This window comes from Salvelinus alpinus, chromosome 16, assembly GCF_045679555.1.
Source record: "Salvelinus alpinus chromosome 16, SLU_Salpinus.1, whole genome shotgun sequence".
Taxonomy (NCBI): domain Eukaryota; kingdom Metazoa; phylum Chordata; class Actinopteri; order Salmoniformes; family Salmonidae; genus Salvelinus; species Salvelinus alpinus.
Window position 1 is genome coordinate 24,720,465 of NC_092101.1, and position 18,861 is coordinate 24,739,325.

At 41.3% G+C, this 18,861-nt stretch overlaps 1 protein-coding gene across 4 annotated transcripts in view; it reads left to right on the forward strand.

The window, feature by feature from the left end:
- Positions 1-18,861, forward strand: part of nlgn1 (neuroligin 1) — a 331,080-nt gene that overhangs the window by 116,217 nt on the left and 196,002 nt on the right. For 3 of the 4 annotated variants that reach the window (XM_071345564.1, XM_071345563.1, XM_071345565.1), the window contains 2 exons: positions 11,601-11,660; positions 15,025-15,177. In XM_071345564.1, coding sequence (XP_071201665.1) covers positions 11,601-11,660; positions 15,025-15,177 — 213 coding nt within the window. The remainder of the gene's footprint in view (positions 1-11,600; positions 11,661-15,024; positions 15,178-18,861) is intronic. The other variant, XM_071345566.1, reaches the window with a different exon arrangement.

Genomic DNA, 18,861 nt, shown 5'->3' on the forward strand with positions numbered 1-18,861 from the left:
GAGCTGAGCAACGCACTGCAGTCCTCTCTTTCATCCCCGCCGCATGGTAATGCAGTGCTTTGAAATTGAAATGATTTGAAAATAGAATACACTGGCAAATTAGCCTGTTTGCTGTCCCGCTGGTGCCTGGGCCTCTTTGAACATCCCCCTTTCCTCATCATCTCACCTCCCCTCGCTGAGGCCTGGCCTCAGAGGCATGCTCCGTGCTCTGTGTCATGTTGGGAGCCTTGGCTAGAACCCTGATGAACATTGGCTGTCCAGCTTCTGTCAGAGTACAACTCATCTGGAGTCTAGAGACCGAGCATCCAGCTAGCATAACATCATACCATGTTGTTTAGGAGCAGGTGCATTGTTCAGCTGCAGGTTGGGTTTGGCCTTTAGTCAGGGCCATGGGGTGCGGCTAGTGAGTGGGGTAGTCTACAGGTGTCAGGATGTAGGTAGATGGGACTTGTTTGAAGACAAGCCCCTCCTGAATCACTCTGAGCATCCACAGAGACTTAAACTGGAATGAGAAAGTGAAAGAAACCAAGACAGATAAACAGACCCAGGCAGACCTAAACAGAAAGACAGAGACTGACGGACAGAACGATAGCAAGAGAGAGAAGGAGAGAACGGTCTCAGAATCTCCATTTAGCTGCGACATAAAAGGCCCAAAGCAAAGGAACCAAACCAATTTGATCAGGCTGCATCCCTGGCAACGACGGATACAAAATGAATACATAAGCAGATCATCCAGAAAGTAACATTTATGTTTAATAAATTATTTCACTCATGAGGGTTGTTTTATGTGTGACAGCTCCTCGTAAGGTTGTTTAGCTCAGTGTCTGGAAGATTCCTTGTTTGGTCGTTATCTATGGTAGATTTCACATGCTCAAGGCGGCATCTAACTCAACCACAGCCATCTCCACGCTTGATTTTCTCAAGTCCTTTTGATGTATCAAAGTGAGACAAACAGATGCATACCGATACAATTTGTAAAAAGAATATATACATACAGTACCAGTCAAAAGTTTGGACACATTCAAGGGTTTTTCTTTATTTTTACTATTTTCTACATTGTAGAATAACAGTGAAGACATCAAAACTATGAAATAACACATATGGAATCCCGTACTAACCAAAAAAGTGTTAAACAAATCAAAATACATTTTATATTTGAGATACTTCAAAGTAGCCACCCTTTGCCTTGATGACAGCTTTGCACACTCTTGGCATAATCTCAACCAGCTTCATGAGGTAGTCCCCTGGAAATCATTTCAATTAACAGGCAAGCCTTGTTAAAAGTTCATTTGTGGAATTTATTTCCTTCTTAATGCGTTTGAGTTAATCAGTTGTGTTGTGACAAGGTAGGGGTGGTATACAGAATACAGCCCTATTTGGTAAAATACCAAGTCCATATTATGGCAAGAACATCTCAAATAAGCAAAGAGAAACAACAGTCCATCATTACTTTAAGACATGAAGGTCATTAAATACGGAACATTTCAAGAACTGTGAAAGTTTCTTCAAGTGCAGTCGCAAAAACCATCAAGCGCTATGATGAAACTGTCTCACATGAGGATCGCCACAGGAAAAGAAGACCCAGAGTTACCTCTGCTGTAGAGGATAAGTTCATTAGAGTTACCAGCCTCAGAAATTGCAACCCAAATAAGTGTTTCACAGAGTTCAAGTAACAGACACATCTCAACATCAACTGTTCAGAGGAGACTGTGTGAATCAGGGCTTCATGGTTCAATTGTTGCAAAGAAAACACTATTAAAGGACACTAATAAGAAGAAGAGATTTGCTTGGGCCAACAAACACGAGCAATTGACATTAGACCAGTGGAAATCTGTTCTTTGGTCTGATGAGTCCAAATTTGAGATTTTTGGATCCATCTGCCGTGTCTTTGTGAGACTCAGAGTAAGTGGTTCCCACCGTGAAGCATGGAGGAGGAGATGTGATGGTGTGGGGGTGCATTGCTGTTGACACTGTCAGTGATTTATTTAGAATTCAAGGCACACTTAACCAGCATGGCTTCCATAGCATTCTGCAGCAATACGCCATCCCATCTGGTTTGTGCTTAGTGGGACTATCATTTGTTTTTCAACAGGACAATGACCCAAAACACCTCCAGGCTGTGCAAGTGCTATTTGACCAAGAAGGAGAGTGATGGAGTGCTGCATCAGATGACCTGGCCTCCACAATCACCCGACCTCAACTCAATTGAGATGGTTTGGGATGAGAAGGAAAAGCAGCCAACAAGTGCTCAGCATATGTGGGAACTCCTTCAAGACTGTTGGAAAAACATTCCTTATGAAGCTGGTTAAGATAATGCCAAGAGTGTGCAAAGCTGTCATCAAGGCAAAGGGTTGCTACTTTGAAGAATCTAAAATCTAAAATATATTTTGATATGTTTAACACTTTTTTGGTTACTACTTGATTCCATATGTGTTATTTCATGGTTTTGGTATCTTCACTATTATTCTACAATGTAGAAAATAGTAAAAATAAAGAAAAACTCTTGAATAAGTCGGTGTGTCCAAACGTTTGACTGGTACTGTATATTATTTTAAAACTTTACAAGATGTTGAGTCAGGACACTTCAAGCAATTTAGGATAAAAATTAAGAGTACTTTATAGTGAATGGATGCATAGAATTTCACCCTAAAAAGACGTGGTCTGACTTGCTTCCATATAAAAAAAAAGTGTGTATGTGTAATGAGTGAACATAGAAATTGACAAGAAATAACATAATTTATGCGCAGTGGGGCATACTAATCAATGATTATAGGAACATGTGAAGCATTGATCAAAAATCATCATGCATTGCCAATACTACATCTTGTGATTCCAGTACAATTAGCACTATCTGTATCTGCACTTTTAATTGGATCAATATTTTGCTCTGCTGGGAAATTGGTCACACTCAAGTCTATCCTCTCCTTGTGCTTACTTAACTTTATATCGAATGGAGATGCCACTCTTCATGATCAAATGGTCAAGGCCTGAATGATTATGCCCACACTCGGCTAGCCAATAACAGAGCTGCTACAGCACATGCTCCTGTTAGCTTATTTATTTTCAGTGTTTCTCCTAGGATTTTTTTCAGCAGCAGCAGTGCCAAAGTGGGTGTGACCAATGGCGCATTTTAAAGGTCGTCTTCTTGTCCGCAGCAAATAAAAAATAAAAAAATAAAATTTAAGCTAATTTCCTTCAATTCTACACATTTTGCCATAGGTCTGAGAGACAATTTGCAGTTTTAAAGCTAATTTCCTGCAGTGATACACTTTTCCACATGGCTTGTACCTTGTTCTTATGCAATCTGAGTTTTATGTTGGTGATTGTCAGTTCTCAAAGATGATCTTATTAAAACATATATAAGTCCACTATCTTTTCTACATACTTTATATAGGGGAAACACTGATCTTGCTATGTGCTCCTCGCAGGGGGTGGTGTCGCTGACCCCCTCCCCTGGCAACTTCCCCTCAACAGGAAGGGTGCTTATTACGAGGTGTGTCATTTCCTATGTCCCTGTTCTCATTCTGACAGCTCCTAATGAAATCCCCCCTGCGTGCACACACACACACACACATCGATGTTACCTGCCTTTAAATCCTGTCAGTGGCTGGCTCTAATGAGCAGCAGCACCTTTACAATCCAAAGGCGCTGTGACATTTGGGTCCCCAGGTCCTCTCTGCTCACCCCAGGGGGGATTCCAAGAAAATACATTTTTGCTGGCATTTACTACTGATATTTGAAACCCAGCATCAGAGCCTTTTTCGCTGGGTCCAGAGACCCTTGTCATCAGTTGTTAGAATGTCAGCCATGTTACGGAAATCAAATATTTATGAATCTCCAGTTGTTACCATTTGTGACTGATGTTACACAGTATTACACAGTGACTGAGTGTGCAGTACATGTCAAATATATCATAATATATAGGTATATAAAGGTATAGGTATGTGTATTGATTCATTAGGGGAGAAAACACTGAAGTAGAGGGCTGCGGGTCCAGACAGAGATCATTGCGGCACGGTCAGCATTTTTCACGTTGCGGGCGGCCAGACAGATTATTTTGGGATGAAAATATATTTTTTGTCTCACAGATTATTTGAAAACATAATCTTTCTGCTTTGTAAAAGCACATCTTTGTCACATTATTTATCTTTGTCGCTGCTTCACCTTCAGTAGCCTACTTTTCCTATTCTAGTTGGGTGTGTGAGATCAGCCTGGTCTCATAGACTAGACGTAACATAGGAAATACGTGACACTGAAATGATTATGATATGTCACATTTTGTGTTTTTACATACGACAGAAGTATAATGCAAATGACTAGCAACCCAAAGGTTGCGTGTCCAATCTCATTACCGAAAACTCTAGCATTTGAGCTAATTAGCAACTTTTTTTTACTACTTAGCATGTTAGATAACCCTCCCCCTAACTCTAACCTTAACCTTTTTAGCTAACTTTTCACCTAACACTAACCTTTAACCTTTAACCCTAATCCAGCTAACATTAGCCAGCTTGCTAACGGTAACCACCTAGTCACCTAGCTAACGTTAGCCAATATAAATTGGAATTCGTAACATATCATACATTTTGCAAATGTAACACATTGGACTAATGGCAATTCCTAACATATCATACACATTGTAATACATAACATTTGACAAGAAATGGATGATGGACATCCTCAAATGAATACATACTATACGAAATGTAACATATCATACTGAATGGAGTGTCTCGGATTTACATATAGAATAATGAAAAATGCGTATACTGGATATGTGGTCTCATTGAAATAGAGTAGGCTGCCTATGCATGGTTGGAGAATCACTGGCAGTTATCTTTCCAAGGAAATGCCTGAAAATCGTCGCACTCCTAAAAGGTAGGCTTTAAAAATAGCTTGAGAAACTGCAAGTCTCCCCAACTCTGCTTTTCTTCCAAATCCGTCAAGTATATTGTCATATAGCCTAGTAATAATGGGCCACGTGAAAATCTCAATTTAACCCAGGCTATTTCTTAGGTTATTTTTGCACATTTTGATATCGCCTATAGGGCACAAAATTGCTGAGACCATGGCTGGCATCACATGTGCCTACGGTTGGGACCAGTTCTTGCAGTTGGAGTTGGACAGAAAACCTGTGGGTGCAGTATGAAAAGCTGCGGGTGCGGGCGGGATGAAGAAATCAGTCCCGCGCAGACCTCTACACTGAAGCACATTCAAGTAGCATCATGAAATATTCATGCTGGAAAATGGTTACAAATCATTTTTGAAGAAAGAAATGTTTTATGTCAGGTCTCACTGTGCCAATACAGTATCCTACTTGGATTCTCTCACTAGCATCTGCATGGAAGAGAGCAAACAGAAAAGATGGGGATGATGTGCAATACCAGTTAAATAGCTGAGTGCAACAGGGTTGAGTCCTGTATGACACAGTTGACGTAGTTCTCATATGTTACAAGCTGTACTGTATATGAAAGTGCGGGTTGGAAAATAAGCCTTAACTCCCATGGGAGTGTGCTCTAGATGCGTCTTGTTCAAGTCTGTGGTAATCGGTCCTGTCAACGAAAGCTTCATCCTAGCCTCTCCCCCTCATCTTGTGCTTTAGCCGTCACACATTTTAGTACAGTATGTCTCCCTTCTATGAGGGTAGAGAATGCTCTCTCTCTCTCTCTCTCTCTCTCTCTCTCTCTCTCTCTCTCTCTCTCTCTCTCTCTGTCAGGTGTGACCAGTAGTAGGGTGCGTAGTTGGACAGACAGGCTGCTGGGTTGGAACTGAAGGAAAATCAGGGCGGTTGCCGAGGCTTTTAGTTCCATATGGCATGGTTAGTTGCCTTGGGCTCGACATGTTAGCCTAGACGTGTGAGAAGCCTTGTCATAGGCAGGCAGGCAGCCAGGCAGGCAGCTGAGAGGGTCATCTGTTGTACTGGATGTATACTATGTGTGTTCTGCAAAGCACATAGTAGTCACGTGGTCTTCTCTACCCTGCCTATCTGTATAGTTCTACAGAGCCCCGAGAGCTGCATGCACAGCTGGCTTAAAGCGGCAATCAGCAGTTGAAACAATAACAACGTTTTTCGCTAAAAAGCTGAGGGATGGTTCTCGAGAAATATAACCACTCTCAAATTCATAGACAGAGTATAGGAAAGTATTCAGACCCCATGACGTTTTCCACATTTGGTTAGGTTACAGCCTTATTCTAAAATGTATTTAAAAAATCTGCATCGATCTGCACACAGTACCCCATAATGACAAAGCAAAAACAGGTTTTTAGAAATGTGTGCTAATTTATTACAAATAAAAAACTGAAATATCACATTTACATAAGTATTCAGACCCTTTACTCAGTACTTTGTTGAAGCACCTTTGGCAGCGATTATAGCCTCGAGTCTTCTTGGGTATGACACTACAAGCTTGGCACACCTGTATTTGGGGAGTTTTTCCCCATTCTACTCTGCACATCCTCTCAAGCTCTGTCAGGTTGAATGGGGAGCGTTGCTGCACACCTATTTTCAGATCACTCCAGAGATGTTCGATCAGGTTCACGTCCGGGCTCTGGCTGGGCCACTCATTCAGAGACTTGTCCCGAAGCCACTCCTGCGTTCTCTTGGCTGTGTGCTTAGGGTTGTTGTCCTGTTGGAACGTGAACCTTTGCCCCAGTCTGAGCTCCTGAGCACTCTGGAGCAGGTTTTCATCAAGGATCTCTCTGTACTTTGCTCTGTTCATCTTTGCCTCAATCCTGACTAGTCTCCCAGTCCCTACCGCTGAAAAACATCCAGTTAAATCTTGGTTTCATCAGACCAGAGAATCTTGTTTCTCATGGTCTGAGAGTCTTTAGGTGCCTTTTGGCAAAATCCAAGCGGGCTGTCATGTGCCTTTTACTGAGAAGTGGCTTCTGTCTGGCCACTCTACCATAAAGGCTTGATTGGTGGAGTGCTGCAGAGATGGTTGTCCTTCTGGAAGGTTCTCCCATCTCCACAGAGGAACTCTAGCGCTCTGTCTGAGGGACCATTGGACAATTCCTTCGACCTCATGGCTTGGTTTTTGCTCCAGCATGCACTGTCAACTGTGGGACCTTATATAGACAGGTGTGTGCCTTTCCAAATCATGTCCAATCAATTGAATTTACCACAGGTGAACTCCAATCAAGTTGTAGAAACATCTCAAGGATGATCAATGGAAACAGGATGCACATGAGCTCAATTTCGAGTCTGATAGCAAAGGCTGAATACATATGTAAATAAGGTATTTCTAAAAACCTGTTTTCGCTTTGTCATTATGGGGTAGTGTGTCTAGATTGCTGAGGATTTGTATTTATTCAATTCCTTTTAGAATCAGGCTGTAACGTAACAAAATCTGGAAAAAGTCAATGAGTACTGTATGCACGCTAAAAACAAAAGGTTCCTGGAGTATCCTTTAGGGGTTCTTCAAGTTGAAACTGTGGGGGAACCCCTATAAGTTATTTGAATAACCATTTAAAAGGGTTCTTCAAAGAACCCTTTTAATGGATCCTTGAAGAACTTTTTGAATAACCTTTTGGGGTTCATTTGATGAACTGCCCCCCTCCCCTATTATTATTATTAATAATAATAATATACATAACAATAACAACAATAACACCATATTTTAGTTTTCAGTGTTTATTGTTATTTTAGTGGCAAAGCAGAATAAGAACAATCTAAAGATGAGGTAAACTCCCAGCAGAGCCCCAAGTTTTCCGTTACCATATCCAGAATGATTTTGCAGTGCATGGTGATCGAACAGGTTTCCTGTTAAATTCATCAGAGATGAAGTCTGTGAATCCAAATTTTTTAAATTGTACAGATAATTAACAAAACATGCACGACAGTATTCATACCTTGGTTTTTGTGGAAAATGTGAATGAACTGTTTTGATAATGGTTTTCATGCACATACCTTGTCCATAATGTAGAGGCCTATGGGATATTCATTGAAGAGGTAAGGAGGGAGGATGATAAATGTGATCTGCATAACATACCAATTGACAAAAGGATGCAAAAGTGAGCAGTTCAGTCGTCTGCACCCAATACATCTTGCCTTCAACATATTCTTATAGCCTACGTATTCTTACCTCTTTGTTGATTTGATATCCATTACATATTGTCCATTTTCTGTTTTAGAAAGATTTGCACAAATATGAAAAGATAGGTGGTATCACCATAAAACAATATCAATTTACATCATACAAGGGACAAACCTTCCCTTTAAATTGAGACCTTTACATTTTTCAGTTAAGTGCCTGCACCTGCTGTCCTTTGAAATTCAAATCCAAATTTCAGTTGGGCAGTTAGGTTCCTGCAAGAACGCCCACCAACTAACGAGGTTCCTCAATGAACCTATTGGGGGCAATCTTCAGTGCTTAGAACCTTAAGGTTCTTCGAAGAACTTTGAGGATCTTAGAAAAACCCTTATTGAACCCCTAATTTGTAGAGTGTGGATGCAAGGACTGACCATCCAGATATCAAAATGATAGTTTTAACCATGGTTTGAGGCAATACAGTTTACATTTACAAACTTTGGAGTAAAACAAGCTTATATTTTGGGTTCTGATGGGGTACGAGAGTTGAACTAAGCTCATGGGGCATTTATAAGTTATATTCTTCAAGAATCAATGGGTCCATATCAATAATTTATAAGTAAAAAAATGTATGCACCAACTGCTGATTGCCCCTTTAATGATGAGTGCAGGTTGAGGTTCTTATATTGTTTTAGAATGTTAATGCAGTCAAATCCTCCCCAGCCACACCTGTGAGCATTTGTTTCGCATCTGTGTTATTGTTTCTGCTTTGAGAGTGTGAGTCAGTCAGTCAAAGAGCCAGCCTCTCTCTGTTATGTGCCTCTAACATTTGAATAGAGTAGGATGGCATTGCATCAAGTGCACAATACATGGGTGGATGTATTCAGTAGTGTCCTGTTCCTGAGTACCACCTGGTCCTGAGTCATTTATCAAAGAGATCCACAGAGCTGTGAGCCCTGTAATTGGCTGTATAGCCATGCACACTGCACTACATGTGTCCCATGGGCACCAGGCTCATGACTCACTCGGCCCCTGGGAATGAGTTGTACTGTTGGACTTGATTTGAAAGGTAAGTTCTTGTGTATTCTGCTCTTGATCAAAATGTTATGGCACAAACTGCATTGTATGAAATATTTCACCATATAGGCTATATTTCACCATAGACATTCAGTCATTTATCAAAGGATGTGAAATATTTGTTCATGCAAGAATATGTTTTATAGCCAGTATTATCGAAGGTCAGTACTTAATCCCCAGATTCATTGGCTTTTGTATGTTAGAGAGCCCGTTGTTTTTATGGTCAAATCAATCATTGATTGAGTTGGTTTGTTTCCATTTGGATAGGCCTAAGATCCTTGACGAATGTGTCGTATGGATGCCCATGTGCACAATGTGAGATCAATTGAGCTCAAAGCATTAATGACCTAATCTGGTTGGAGCCTCAGGGTTCATAGTGCATTAAACTGTTAAGGGCCAGGAGCCCCGGAGTCGGCCGCCTGCTGCACGCCTCACCAGCCCACCTCTTTTTCTGCATTACAGAGTACTCAAGCGTGAAGTTGCACTTTATCAGTCAGAGATGAACACAAATCAATATCGGCACAACGAGGGATATGGAAATTCATTTGGAAGGGGTGTGTAAGAGCTAGGCTGCAGTAATAAATCAATTTATCATCTGACTGGGAGACAGCATTACTGGTGAGACAGACAGTGTGTGGGGGGGGATACAGAGACAACGGCACAGGCAAACAGTTTGGCAGTTAGACAGACGGAGAGGCAGAGTAAAGAGAGGGAGAGAAAGGTAGACCGAGGTAAAGGGAGAAAGAGAAAATAAATACTGGGAAAGACAGAAAAACAGAGTCTCCCTAATCAGTGCAGTGGAGCCAGGTGCGACACACAAGTGTTGAGGCTCTCAGTACTCCAAGGGGGTCAGAGGGGTTGAAAGTCAGTGTGCAGGGCCTGGCCCTCAGTCACTTGGAGTTTAGGAGTGACGTGATGCTGACAGCATGCTGTCATGTTGCCGTCCTGACTGATATGATCCAACCATCCCCTCAGTTAGGGGACAGACATGCACAGTCATGTCACAGGGCACTGCAGTACCATGCTCCAGCATCTCCGTTCAGTTGCTTTATAAGCCTTACCTTAGCCTATGAGAATGTGATGGTTTAATGATGTGATGTGTTTAATTAATGTTTAATGATGTGTTCCGATAAGGTAGGCTACAGTGTACTTTACTCTAACTGTTTTCATTTTTTGTCATGTATCTCACAAAATCAATCTCAGCAAGGCTGCTGGGTGAAACGGGATGTTTACGCCAAATGTTCTCTCCAGTGTTGAATGACCTCTGTTTTCTTCTCCAGAATGTTGCTACAAATTATAGAGGTGTCATGCCATTGCCTACTGCTCTAGCGTTCTGGCTACAAGACATGAGGAAAATAAATGACTGGACTATTTTAATAGAATGAACAGAAAACAGAGCATTTCCATTTCCCCCTCCCATCCCTGCCTCTCATTGCTTCCCTGTTTTGGTTCTCCTGTACTGTATTGTCATGAAGGAGCATGATCATAAGCAGGATGAGTTTGAGTGATGTGTGTGAAGGATTCTTTCATTGGTCATACTGTGTATCTCACTCTTTCATGTGCTGCTCTCTGCTTACACATGCTTGATCTAGCTCGCATGTGTCTAGACTAGCGCTTTGTCAACCTTGTGTGTCTGTGTGTGCCCCCGTCTGTCTTTCTGTGCCCCCCGTCTGTCTTTCTGTGTGCCTGTCTGTCTTTCTGTGTGCCTGTGTGTCTTTCTGTGCCCCCGTCTGTCTTTCTATCTGTTTGTCCATCTGTGTCGTGTTTATAGTACAGTCCATTGCTGTGGTCTTTGTGCTGTTACTCACTAAATTAATCCTGTCTTGGTTTATTCTGCTGCAGTCTGACCTATTTCCTGCTTTATTATTTTGCCAATGAGGGAGAATTAAGCAATTAACCTCTGTGTTTGGAGCCACCTAATACATTAACTTTTTCCATTTGCATTTTGGTACTCTGTGATCCTACAATGAAATGAATTAATTTAGGTTCTATTTGACATATTTACATAGTATGAGTCCACTAATGATTCAATCTGGAGTATTCTCTTTTAGCACATTAACATTCACAGACGTGGGCTACTTATTGGAACATAATGTTAGAAGACACCCTCACAAACATCCATAACAATTATGCTTTTGTCTGTTTACTTGAAATTGGGAAAGAGGGGTGAGAATGACATGAGGTAAAGCTGTGTTCTGAAAACACCCTATCTGTTTTACTGGGAACGACTTATCTTACATTCTTGAATCTTTTTGAAAGAAAGAGTCCTATTTTGAAGATCCTTCTTGTTTTGTTACAGTACTTTGTAACAAAAGTCTTACTATCTCATAGCTACCAAGCTCCACAAATGTGTATGATATTGTTTACATTCTTTCTCTTTCAGTAAAATTTTTCACAGAGAAAATCACTTAAGATTTCTTTCTCTTCTGAGCGTTTTTAAGGTTTGTGTGTTCTTATATTCTCTGTTTCCTCCATCTTCTCCATTCTTGATCCTAGGTCCCCTTACAAAGAAACACAATGATGATTTAGGTGATAATGACGGGGCGGAGGATGAAGGTATTTTTTGATGCCAAACTGATTTGCATGACAAGGAACCCTCCAATTTTTCCTCTTTGTTTTTGTTTTTTACATTTCTTGTCCTTTTTTTGAAAGTGAAGATTTTTTTTTCTCCGTAATTTTTGCTGGATGTGTTTTGTCTTTTTTGCTTGATGTTTTAAGAGTATGTTTAATGTCGCCTATCATTCCAGAGTACTTAATTGTTAATAATCTAACATAGGTTTTTGCTTGAATTCTTTTTACATTTTGTAAAAAAATAAATACATGTTGCATCCCATCTAAAAGAGAGTAACTATTAACCCTTCAATGAAATCGTAACACCTTTTTGCATGATTTTTCACAACTCTTTTCCTTTTCCAAAATAAAATATACTATTCCAACCCTGGGGAATTTGATACCCTGATCAATCCTAACACATAAGTCACCTTCAGTTGTGTTATAAAAAAACTGTACGTTTCCTATGCAACATGTATGGATGTTCCTGGATCGTTATGGGCAAAGACATGTAACATATTGATCACAAAATCCCTTCCTAACGAGGCCTCTTCATCACTATTTTACACAAATTCAAGTACATTATGGCACAGTTATGTAAACCTAGGAATCAAGGCCAAATGTTTAAATCGACAAATCTAAAATGGGCTTCTCACTGAAAAGTAACAGACTGAAGAAAGTACTCAAATAACCCCAAATTAAGTTATTCAAAGAGGAAGTGAGAAAGTTAACTTCCTACTTAATGACAGAACACAGTCTTAATAATGCACATCTCCTGTATAATCTGGTGAAATAAGCACCAATTACAGAAAACTAAACTAGGAATGCTGCAGCTATCTTTGATCTGCAGCAACTTGCGATTTCCTGAGTACACACATCAAAAGATTAGAGACACAAATATACAGTGAAATCCCAGCCAGCCTCTCGAGTATTCACTTGATAAAGAATCCAGGCCAGACTAATAATCCTCTCTAAAACAGAAGACAATATGCTGTTAAAACCAACGCATTGAGATGTGTGAATGAAATGGCCCAAGGACCAATCGGCTTGATATCTCACTGGCGATGCTCTTTTGACATTTAACCTCTAGCCACAACAGAGATATGTAATCAAACAACAACAACAACACACTGCCATGGAACCTCAATGTCATGGAATGTAAGGTGTGCAGTTCTCTGTAGGTGTCACTCCACCTGTGGATTTGTAATGGATGGGAACTTTTGTCCTCAGCAGGATTGTGACAGGGACATTCTCTTTATACTGTAGCTTGTTAGCAAGGCCATCCAGATTTGGCATTGGATGGAGATCCATTGCAGTGCTTTTACAGCTAGTCTTCTGTGATGTGAGTGCCTGTATAGGAACGCACCTGTCCTCACTTACCTCTGTACCTTACCTACAGCTAGGATTAGCCTAGCACGCTATGGTGTCCACGTAGGATGCATGACCGAACCCTATGATTAGTAGGCCCAGTTTAGAACAAATGGCTGAATTGCCATCTATTCTCAAAAGCCAGCACACACAATTCCCTGGCTTCTATTCCTCATTTATGGAGGTTTAAAATGGTTTGACCTCTGTCAGAGAAGCCTGGAATCTCTCCAAAGGATTTACTTGCTTTTTTGCCACTCACAAAGATGAAGTGAACACAAAAACAAACAGCATAAAGGACTGTGAATGACATGAATGATGTAATGGACATCCTGACAGACACCATAGCCATAACCCTCTGTGACCAGATGTGTGTCACTTTAATCTGCTGTTGGCACCCGCACAAGAGACAGAGGGGGGAAACACATGCACTGTATGAATCTTTCACATGTACGCATGAACGCATACATTGACATAGACAGACAAACAGGCACACAATCGTTCCAGTTAGTCTTCATTCCTAGTTTTATTTTACATATTTAATCATTTACCTTGTTGTTATGTTTGTAACTATATGGAGAGATCAGGTATTACTCTCCTTTCTCAATGCTGCTCTAGTTTACACACTTGCGTGAATCCAGCTGCTCTTCTGTGATTCAATTAATTAATCAAAGTGAATGGAAGATGTTAGGATTCTGATGCGCAATTTCTGAAAATAATTTCGATTTTCCCTCTGGATCTCTCTCTTTACAGTATCTCCTCTTTCCCTATTTCTCTCCCCTCTCTTGTTCTCTCTTTTCTTCACCACTAACTTATGCTTTTGCACACACACACACACACACACACACACACACACACACACACACACACACACACACACACACACACACACACACACACACACACACACACACACACACACACACACACACACACACACACACACACACACACACACACACACACACACACACACACACACACACACACGCATACGCACGCATACGCATGCACACACACTCAGCAGCTGCTCAGTCCTAATCAATATTATAGAAGTTATGGATTGCCTACTGAAGACGTGAGGATTAGAGGTGCCCTGGCATTTTCTTCCCTCTCTACTCCTCTGTAGGAGCCCACTTTCACTGGAAATGTAAGAAAGAGAGCGAAGGAAAGAGAAAGACAGAGTGGGAGGAAGAAAATCAACTAAAAGAACAGAGATGGGCTTGGATTTTGCAAATACAGCCTCATGTTTTGCCATAAAGGCATTGTGGAAGATGCCATCTTACTTTCTTTACTATTTAATTACTTTCCTTAGCTCCGAAGACCTCCTGCAAGTGTCCCCTAACACCAAACATCGATAAGATATTGAACATGAATGTGGATATTTTGCACCCAAGATGAAACGCCTGTCTCCTTTGTGGAATATAAAAGTAATCAGAAGCCTATTTTTTGTATCCCTCCCTATCCCCCATTTAATTCAAACCCAGCGGCCAAACTAGATGTCCTCCCTCAAAGACAGCATCAATTGAGTTGATGTCATTATGCAAAGTTCAGTAAGCGTAACACTTTGTTAAAGAGAAACGTTGGATGTCTGAAATTGAATTAAAAACTTTTCTTGAAGAATGTTAATCATTGAAACATTTAGGTTCAATCTTGTTTATTAGATTCTACGTTACTGATAAAACTAGCTACCTGTGCCGCTTAAATTGAAATGTCAGTTTTAATCTCTACGCTTCTTTAATGCTGACAGTTTATTGGCCCTCCAAAAATAAGAGCCCATAAAATTTCCTGAAACAAAAAACAAGATTAATATGGAATTTTCAATCACCAGGAACATGTCATACTTGTCATGTATGAAATGAACAGTCTCACGTGCAAAGCAGAAATTGTCTCAAAGCAAAGTCAATGTGTCCGAAATTATGAGAAAACCAAAGCGTCCACAATTTAGATTGCATCTCCAGCTGTCATTTTAATTTGTCCTTTAATCATTTCCTTCCCCTTGCAGACATCCGTGAAAGCGGTAGCCCCAAGCCAGTGATGGTATTTATCCATGGGGGATCCTACATGGAGGGCACTGGGAATATGTTTGACGGCAGCATCTTGGCAAGTTACGGCAATGTTATCGTCATCACAGTGAACTACCGGCTTGGAGTATTAGGTAAGGTTTTCCAGCTTTTGTCCTTATCACTAATCCCCCAACACTAGCTACCTATATACATACCGGACAGTAGGCGCCCATCAATGCTTTTTCTTTGCCTTGGGGGGACAGTGTGAAACAGAGTGAAACGGAGGTGCTATGGTTTCACCCTCAATGAGATTATGCTGTCATTTGTTTTCATGAATATCCTTATTCTCGCTTCATATGGTGATTTACCCCTCCTGAAAAGCATCAAGGCTTTAATGCACACAACTCTGTGGCAATATCCTCCTTTCACTCACACCAGCAGCAATATGTGTCAAAGGAAACCGAGCTTGGAGGCACAAGATTTAAGATGATAGTAAATATGGGGTATAATTATAACCATGAATACTTTATGACCAGCCCCCAGCATGAGCCCCAGCTTTTGTCCCCATAAAGCGACTATTTCCAAATTGATTTCTCTCCATAACAAGTCTTTATTTGTACAAATTATGAATATTAGAAAACGTGGTATGTCAGATGTTTTTATTGTGAACAATTTGGCAACGACTTGAATGCCTCCGGAATTTAAACTTGCAACGATAATGATTGGAATTTTAAAACATTAGGCCTGATTCCTCTGGACTGGTTTCATGTTGATAGTGTTCATGTGAAGATTTAAACGCACCAGTTTTGGTGATGATCAGGTAAGTGGTGTGGCTGTGTTTTCACTAATGCTGGTTCTCCTGTCAAGCTAAGAAGCTGTGGTTTGGTGCTACAGGAAAAATGGGAGCATATTTAATCAGATGTATCTTTTTAGCATCACAAAGAGTCTTGTTGACATTTTCCTCAGTGTTTGTATTTACCCCTGTGGCGGTGGGGTAAGCGGATCAAACCACTCAGCTCTGCTGAATGAGATGAGAGCAGAGTAACGTTACAGGAGCAAGCAGACGCTGTGTGATGTGTGACAAGCCTGCGCTCTGCTCATCTGACCAGCCAATCAAGGGCCTGTCTAACAAGGCCCAGAAGTGCCTTGGCCTCTGTGGCCCTTTTGTAGTGAGGACTGTGTGTGAATGTGCAATAGGAAGTAACAGAGGGGCCCTGTCATCGTGGCCCCTCTGTGTGTGTGTGTGTGTGTGTGTGTGTGTGTGTGTGTGTGTGTGTGTGTGTGTGTGTGTGTGTGTGTGTGTGTGTGTGTGTGTGTGTGTGTGTGTGTGTGTGTGTGTGTGTGTGTGTGTGTGTGTGTGTGTGTGTGTGTGAGGCGAGGAAAGGCTATTTAACCAACGCTGCTACTCCTCCTAATTAACCTGACAATTAGAGGAGAGCAGAAAAGAGGACGAGAGAGAACGGGAGAAAGAGAGCGAGAGAGAGAAAGACTGGGAGAGAGAATGCTAGTGGTGCTTTTCTCTCCCACTAATGAACCAGCCAACATTATTGCACCTTTTGGGTTCCTGGTCTTTTTTTTTTTTGCCACCTGATGATTTGTTTTTCTTTGTCAGGGAAGGCATGCAGAGTCATAAGGAGCCCGAAATATGAGAGTGGCTGACGTGAGCTTTATTTATCGGTTTGTGTGTAGCGCGGGATGGATTTGGCCAGGGGCCGTTTCTTGGCCTGCCTCCGTGTGTGTGTGTGCAGGTGTCAGGTTTTTGTAGGACGCCTTAATGGAATAATGGAACTCTGCTGTCAGTGCATCATTATCAGAATTGCTCTGAATTTATGGGCCGAATCATACTCATCATGGACTCCTGTATAAAACCACAGTCTGGCCGCGCTTCAACTCACATAAGACCTATTTAAAACATAGCCCTGCGCACTGTAGTGTTGGCGTGAACCTTATGGCCTCAACACATTCTCTGGTCCAATCCATCGTTTAGCATCCTTTGAATTCCAGAATTGTAGAAGCTCACAAATATGACCTTTGAGTAGTTAAAGCCAAGGCTAATAAAGGAGTTAATAACATGTCTAAATCAGGATGGCTTTTATTGTGCTTAATGACTCCCTGTATCAGAACCCAGCTGGCCTTTAAAGCATCTGTTGATCTCCCAACAGTAGGTAGAGCAACAGAGGAAAGTGATCTACCACCGCTGTCTGGGCATTAGCCAGGTAAACAGCCCAGGTTCCACTGTTCCTCCTATGCTAGGCCTGCAGCACACAGCATGTCAGCGTGATATTGCACCAGGCAGGGCTCCGGGAGCAGATGCAGCCAGCCATGTTCTTCCCATTGTTTACCCTTTCAACAATCTTCACCGCTGCCTTTTGTTCTTGCTGAAATAATTGGTTCTGCAGTTTTTTATTTAATCATTGCATGTGGCCCAGTGTTGAGGATTATTGTTTTTCATGCTTATTTATTTATTCTCCCTGAAACAAATACCGCAGATAATTTGTTTCATTAGTCTGCGTCTCTTTCCTTTCTGTTGCTTCACGGCTGGCCTGCCCATTGGCCCGACTAACATGTTAGCTGCTGGCCTCAGTCGCTGACTGGTAACCCTGGGCTTGCCTAAGGATCTTTAAGAGGAACATGGAAAGTGTCTGACCCCATTTCTATGAGCAATGCGTCTTGGGAGATGCTTAATTTGAGTGTGTTTATTAATATGCGTTTAGCTGTTCTTCAGGATTGCCCTCTCTCTCTACAAATGCTACATGTATACAGTGTCTTGTATCTTGAGTGGATATTATATACTATTGTACAGTGGCAGTTAGTGCTGTTTAAGATGAGGGAGGACGATTTGTTTTCATGAGCATGGCCTTATTTCTGTTACAGCCTATTGGGTGACAGTCAACGTATGAATCATAACCTCTTATCATATCATCATTCTGAACATTCGTAACCTCCTTGCATCTGCAAAAAACCCAGCCTTACTTATGATTCAGTACTACACAAATTGCTTTCATTATTTATTTACTAGCTAACTAAATGATAACACAGGATAAACATACACACTTAATACATTAGAAACAGGTCCCTAGCGACTGACACAATATGGCGTCTTGTTACAAAGGAGAGAGAAGAGAAAGAGAGAGAGAAAGAGATACTTCGTAACGGCTCTCGTTGGTGGTAGGAAGAGTGGACCAAAGCGCAGCGTGGAAAGTGTTCATGATTTTTTTATTCAAAAAACAGTCAAACAAAATAACAAAAGCGAAAACGAAAGCGCATAGTTCTGTCAGGCTAAGGCACTAAACAGAAAACAAGATCCCACAACCTAATGGTGGGAAAAAGGGCTGCCTAAGTATGATCCCCAATCAGAGACAACGATAGACAGCGGCCAAAAACAAAGAAACAGAAGACATAGAATTTCCCACCCGAGTCACACCCTGACCTAACCAAACATAGAGAATAATAAGGATCTCTAAGGTCTGGGCGTGACACACTTATCGTTGGTACATTTTAGGAACTACTCTCACAGTAATCATATACATTGCACACGAACCGCCGCCCGTTTGGAGTAAGAAATCATGCATTTATTTACGTGTGAATGCTTTCGTTCGCCATTTATCTCTGTTTGAATACCATTTATCTCTGAATGTGTAAATATTTGTATGAACAAGACATGTGACTAACAGAAATTGAATAATGTGTCCCTGGACAAAGGGGGGGGTCAAAATCAAAAGTAAGTCAGTATCTGGTGTGGCCACCAGCTGCATTAAGAACTGCAGCGCATCTCCTCCTCATGGACTACACCAGATTTGCCAGTTCTTGCTGTGAGATGTTACCCCACTCTTCAA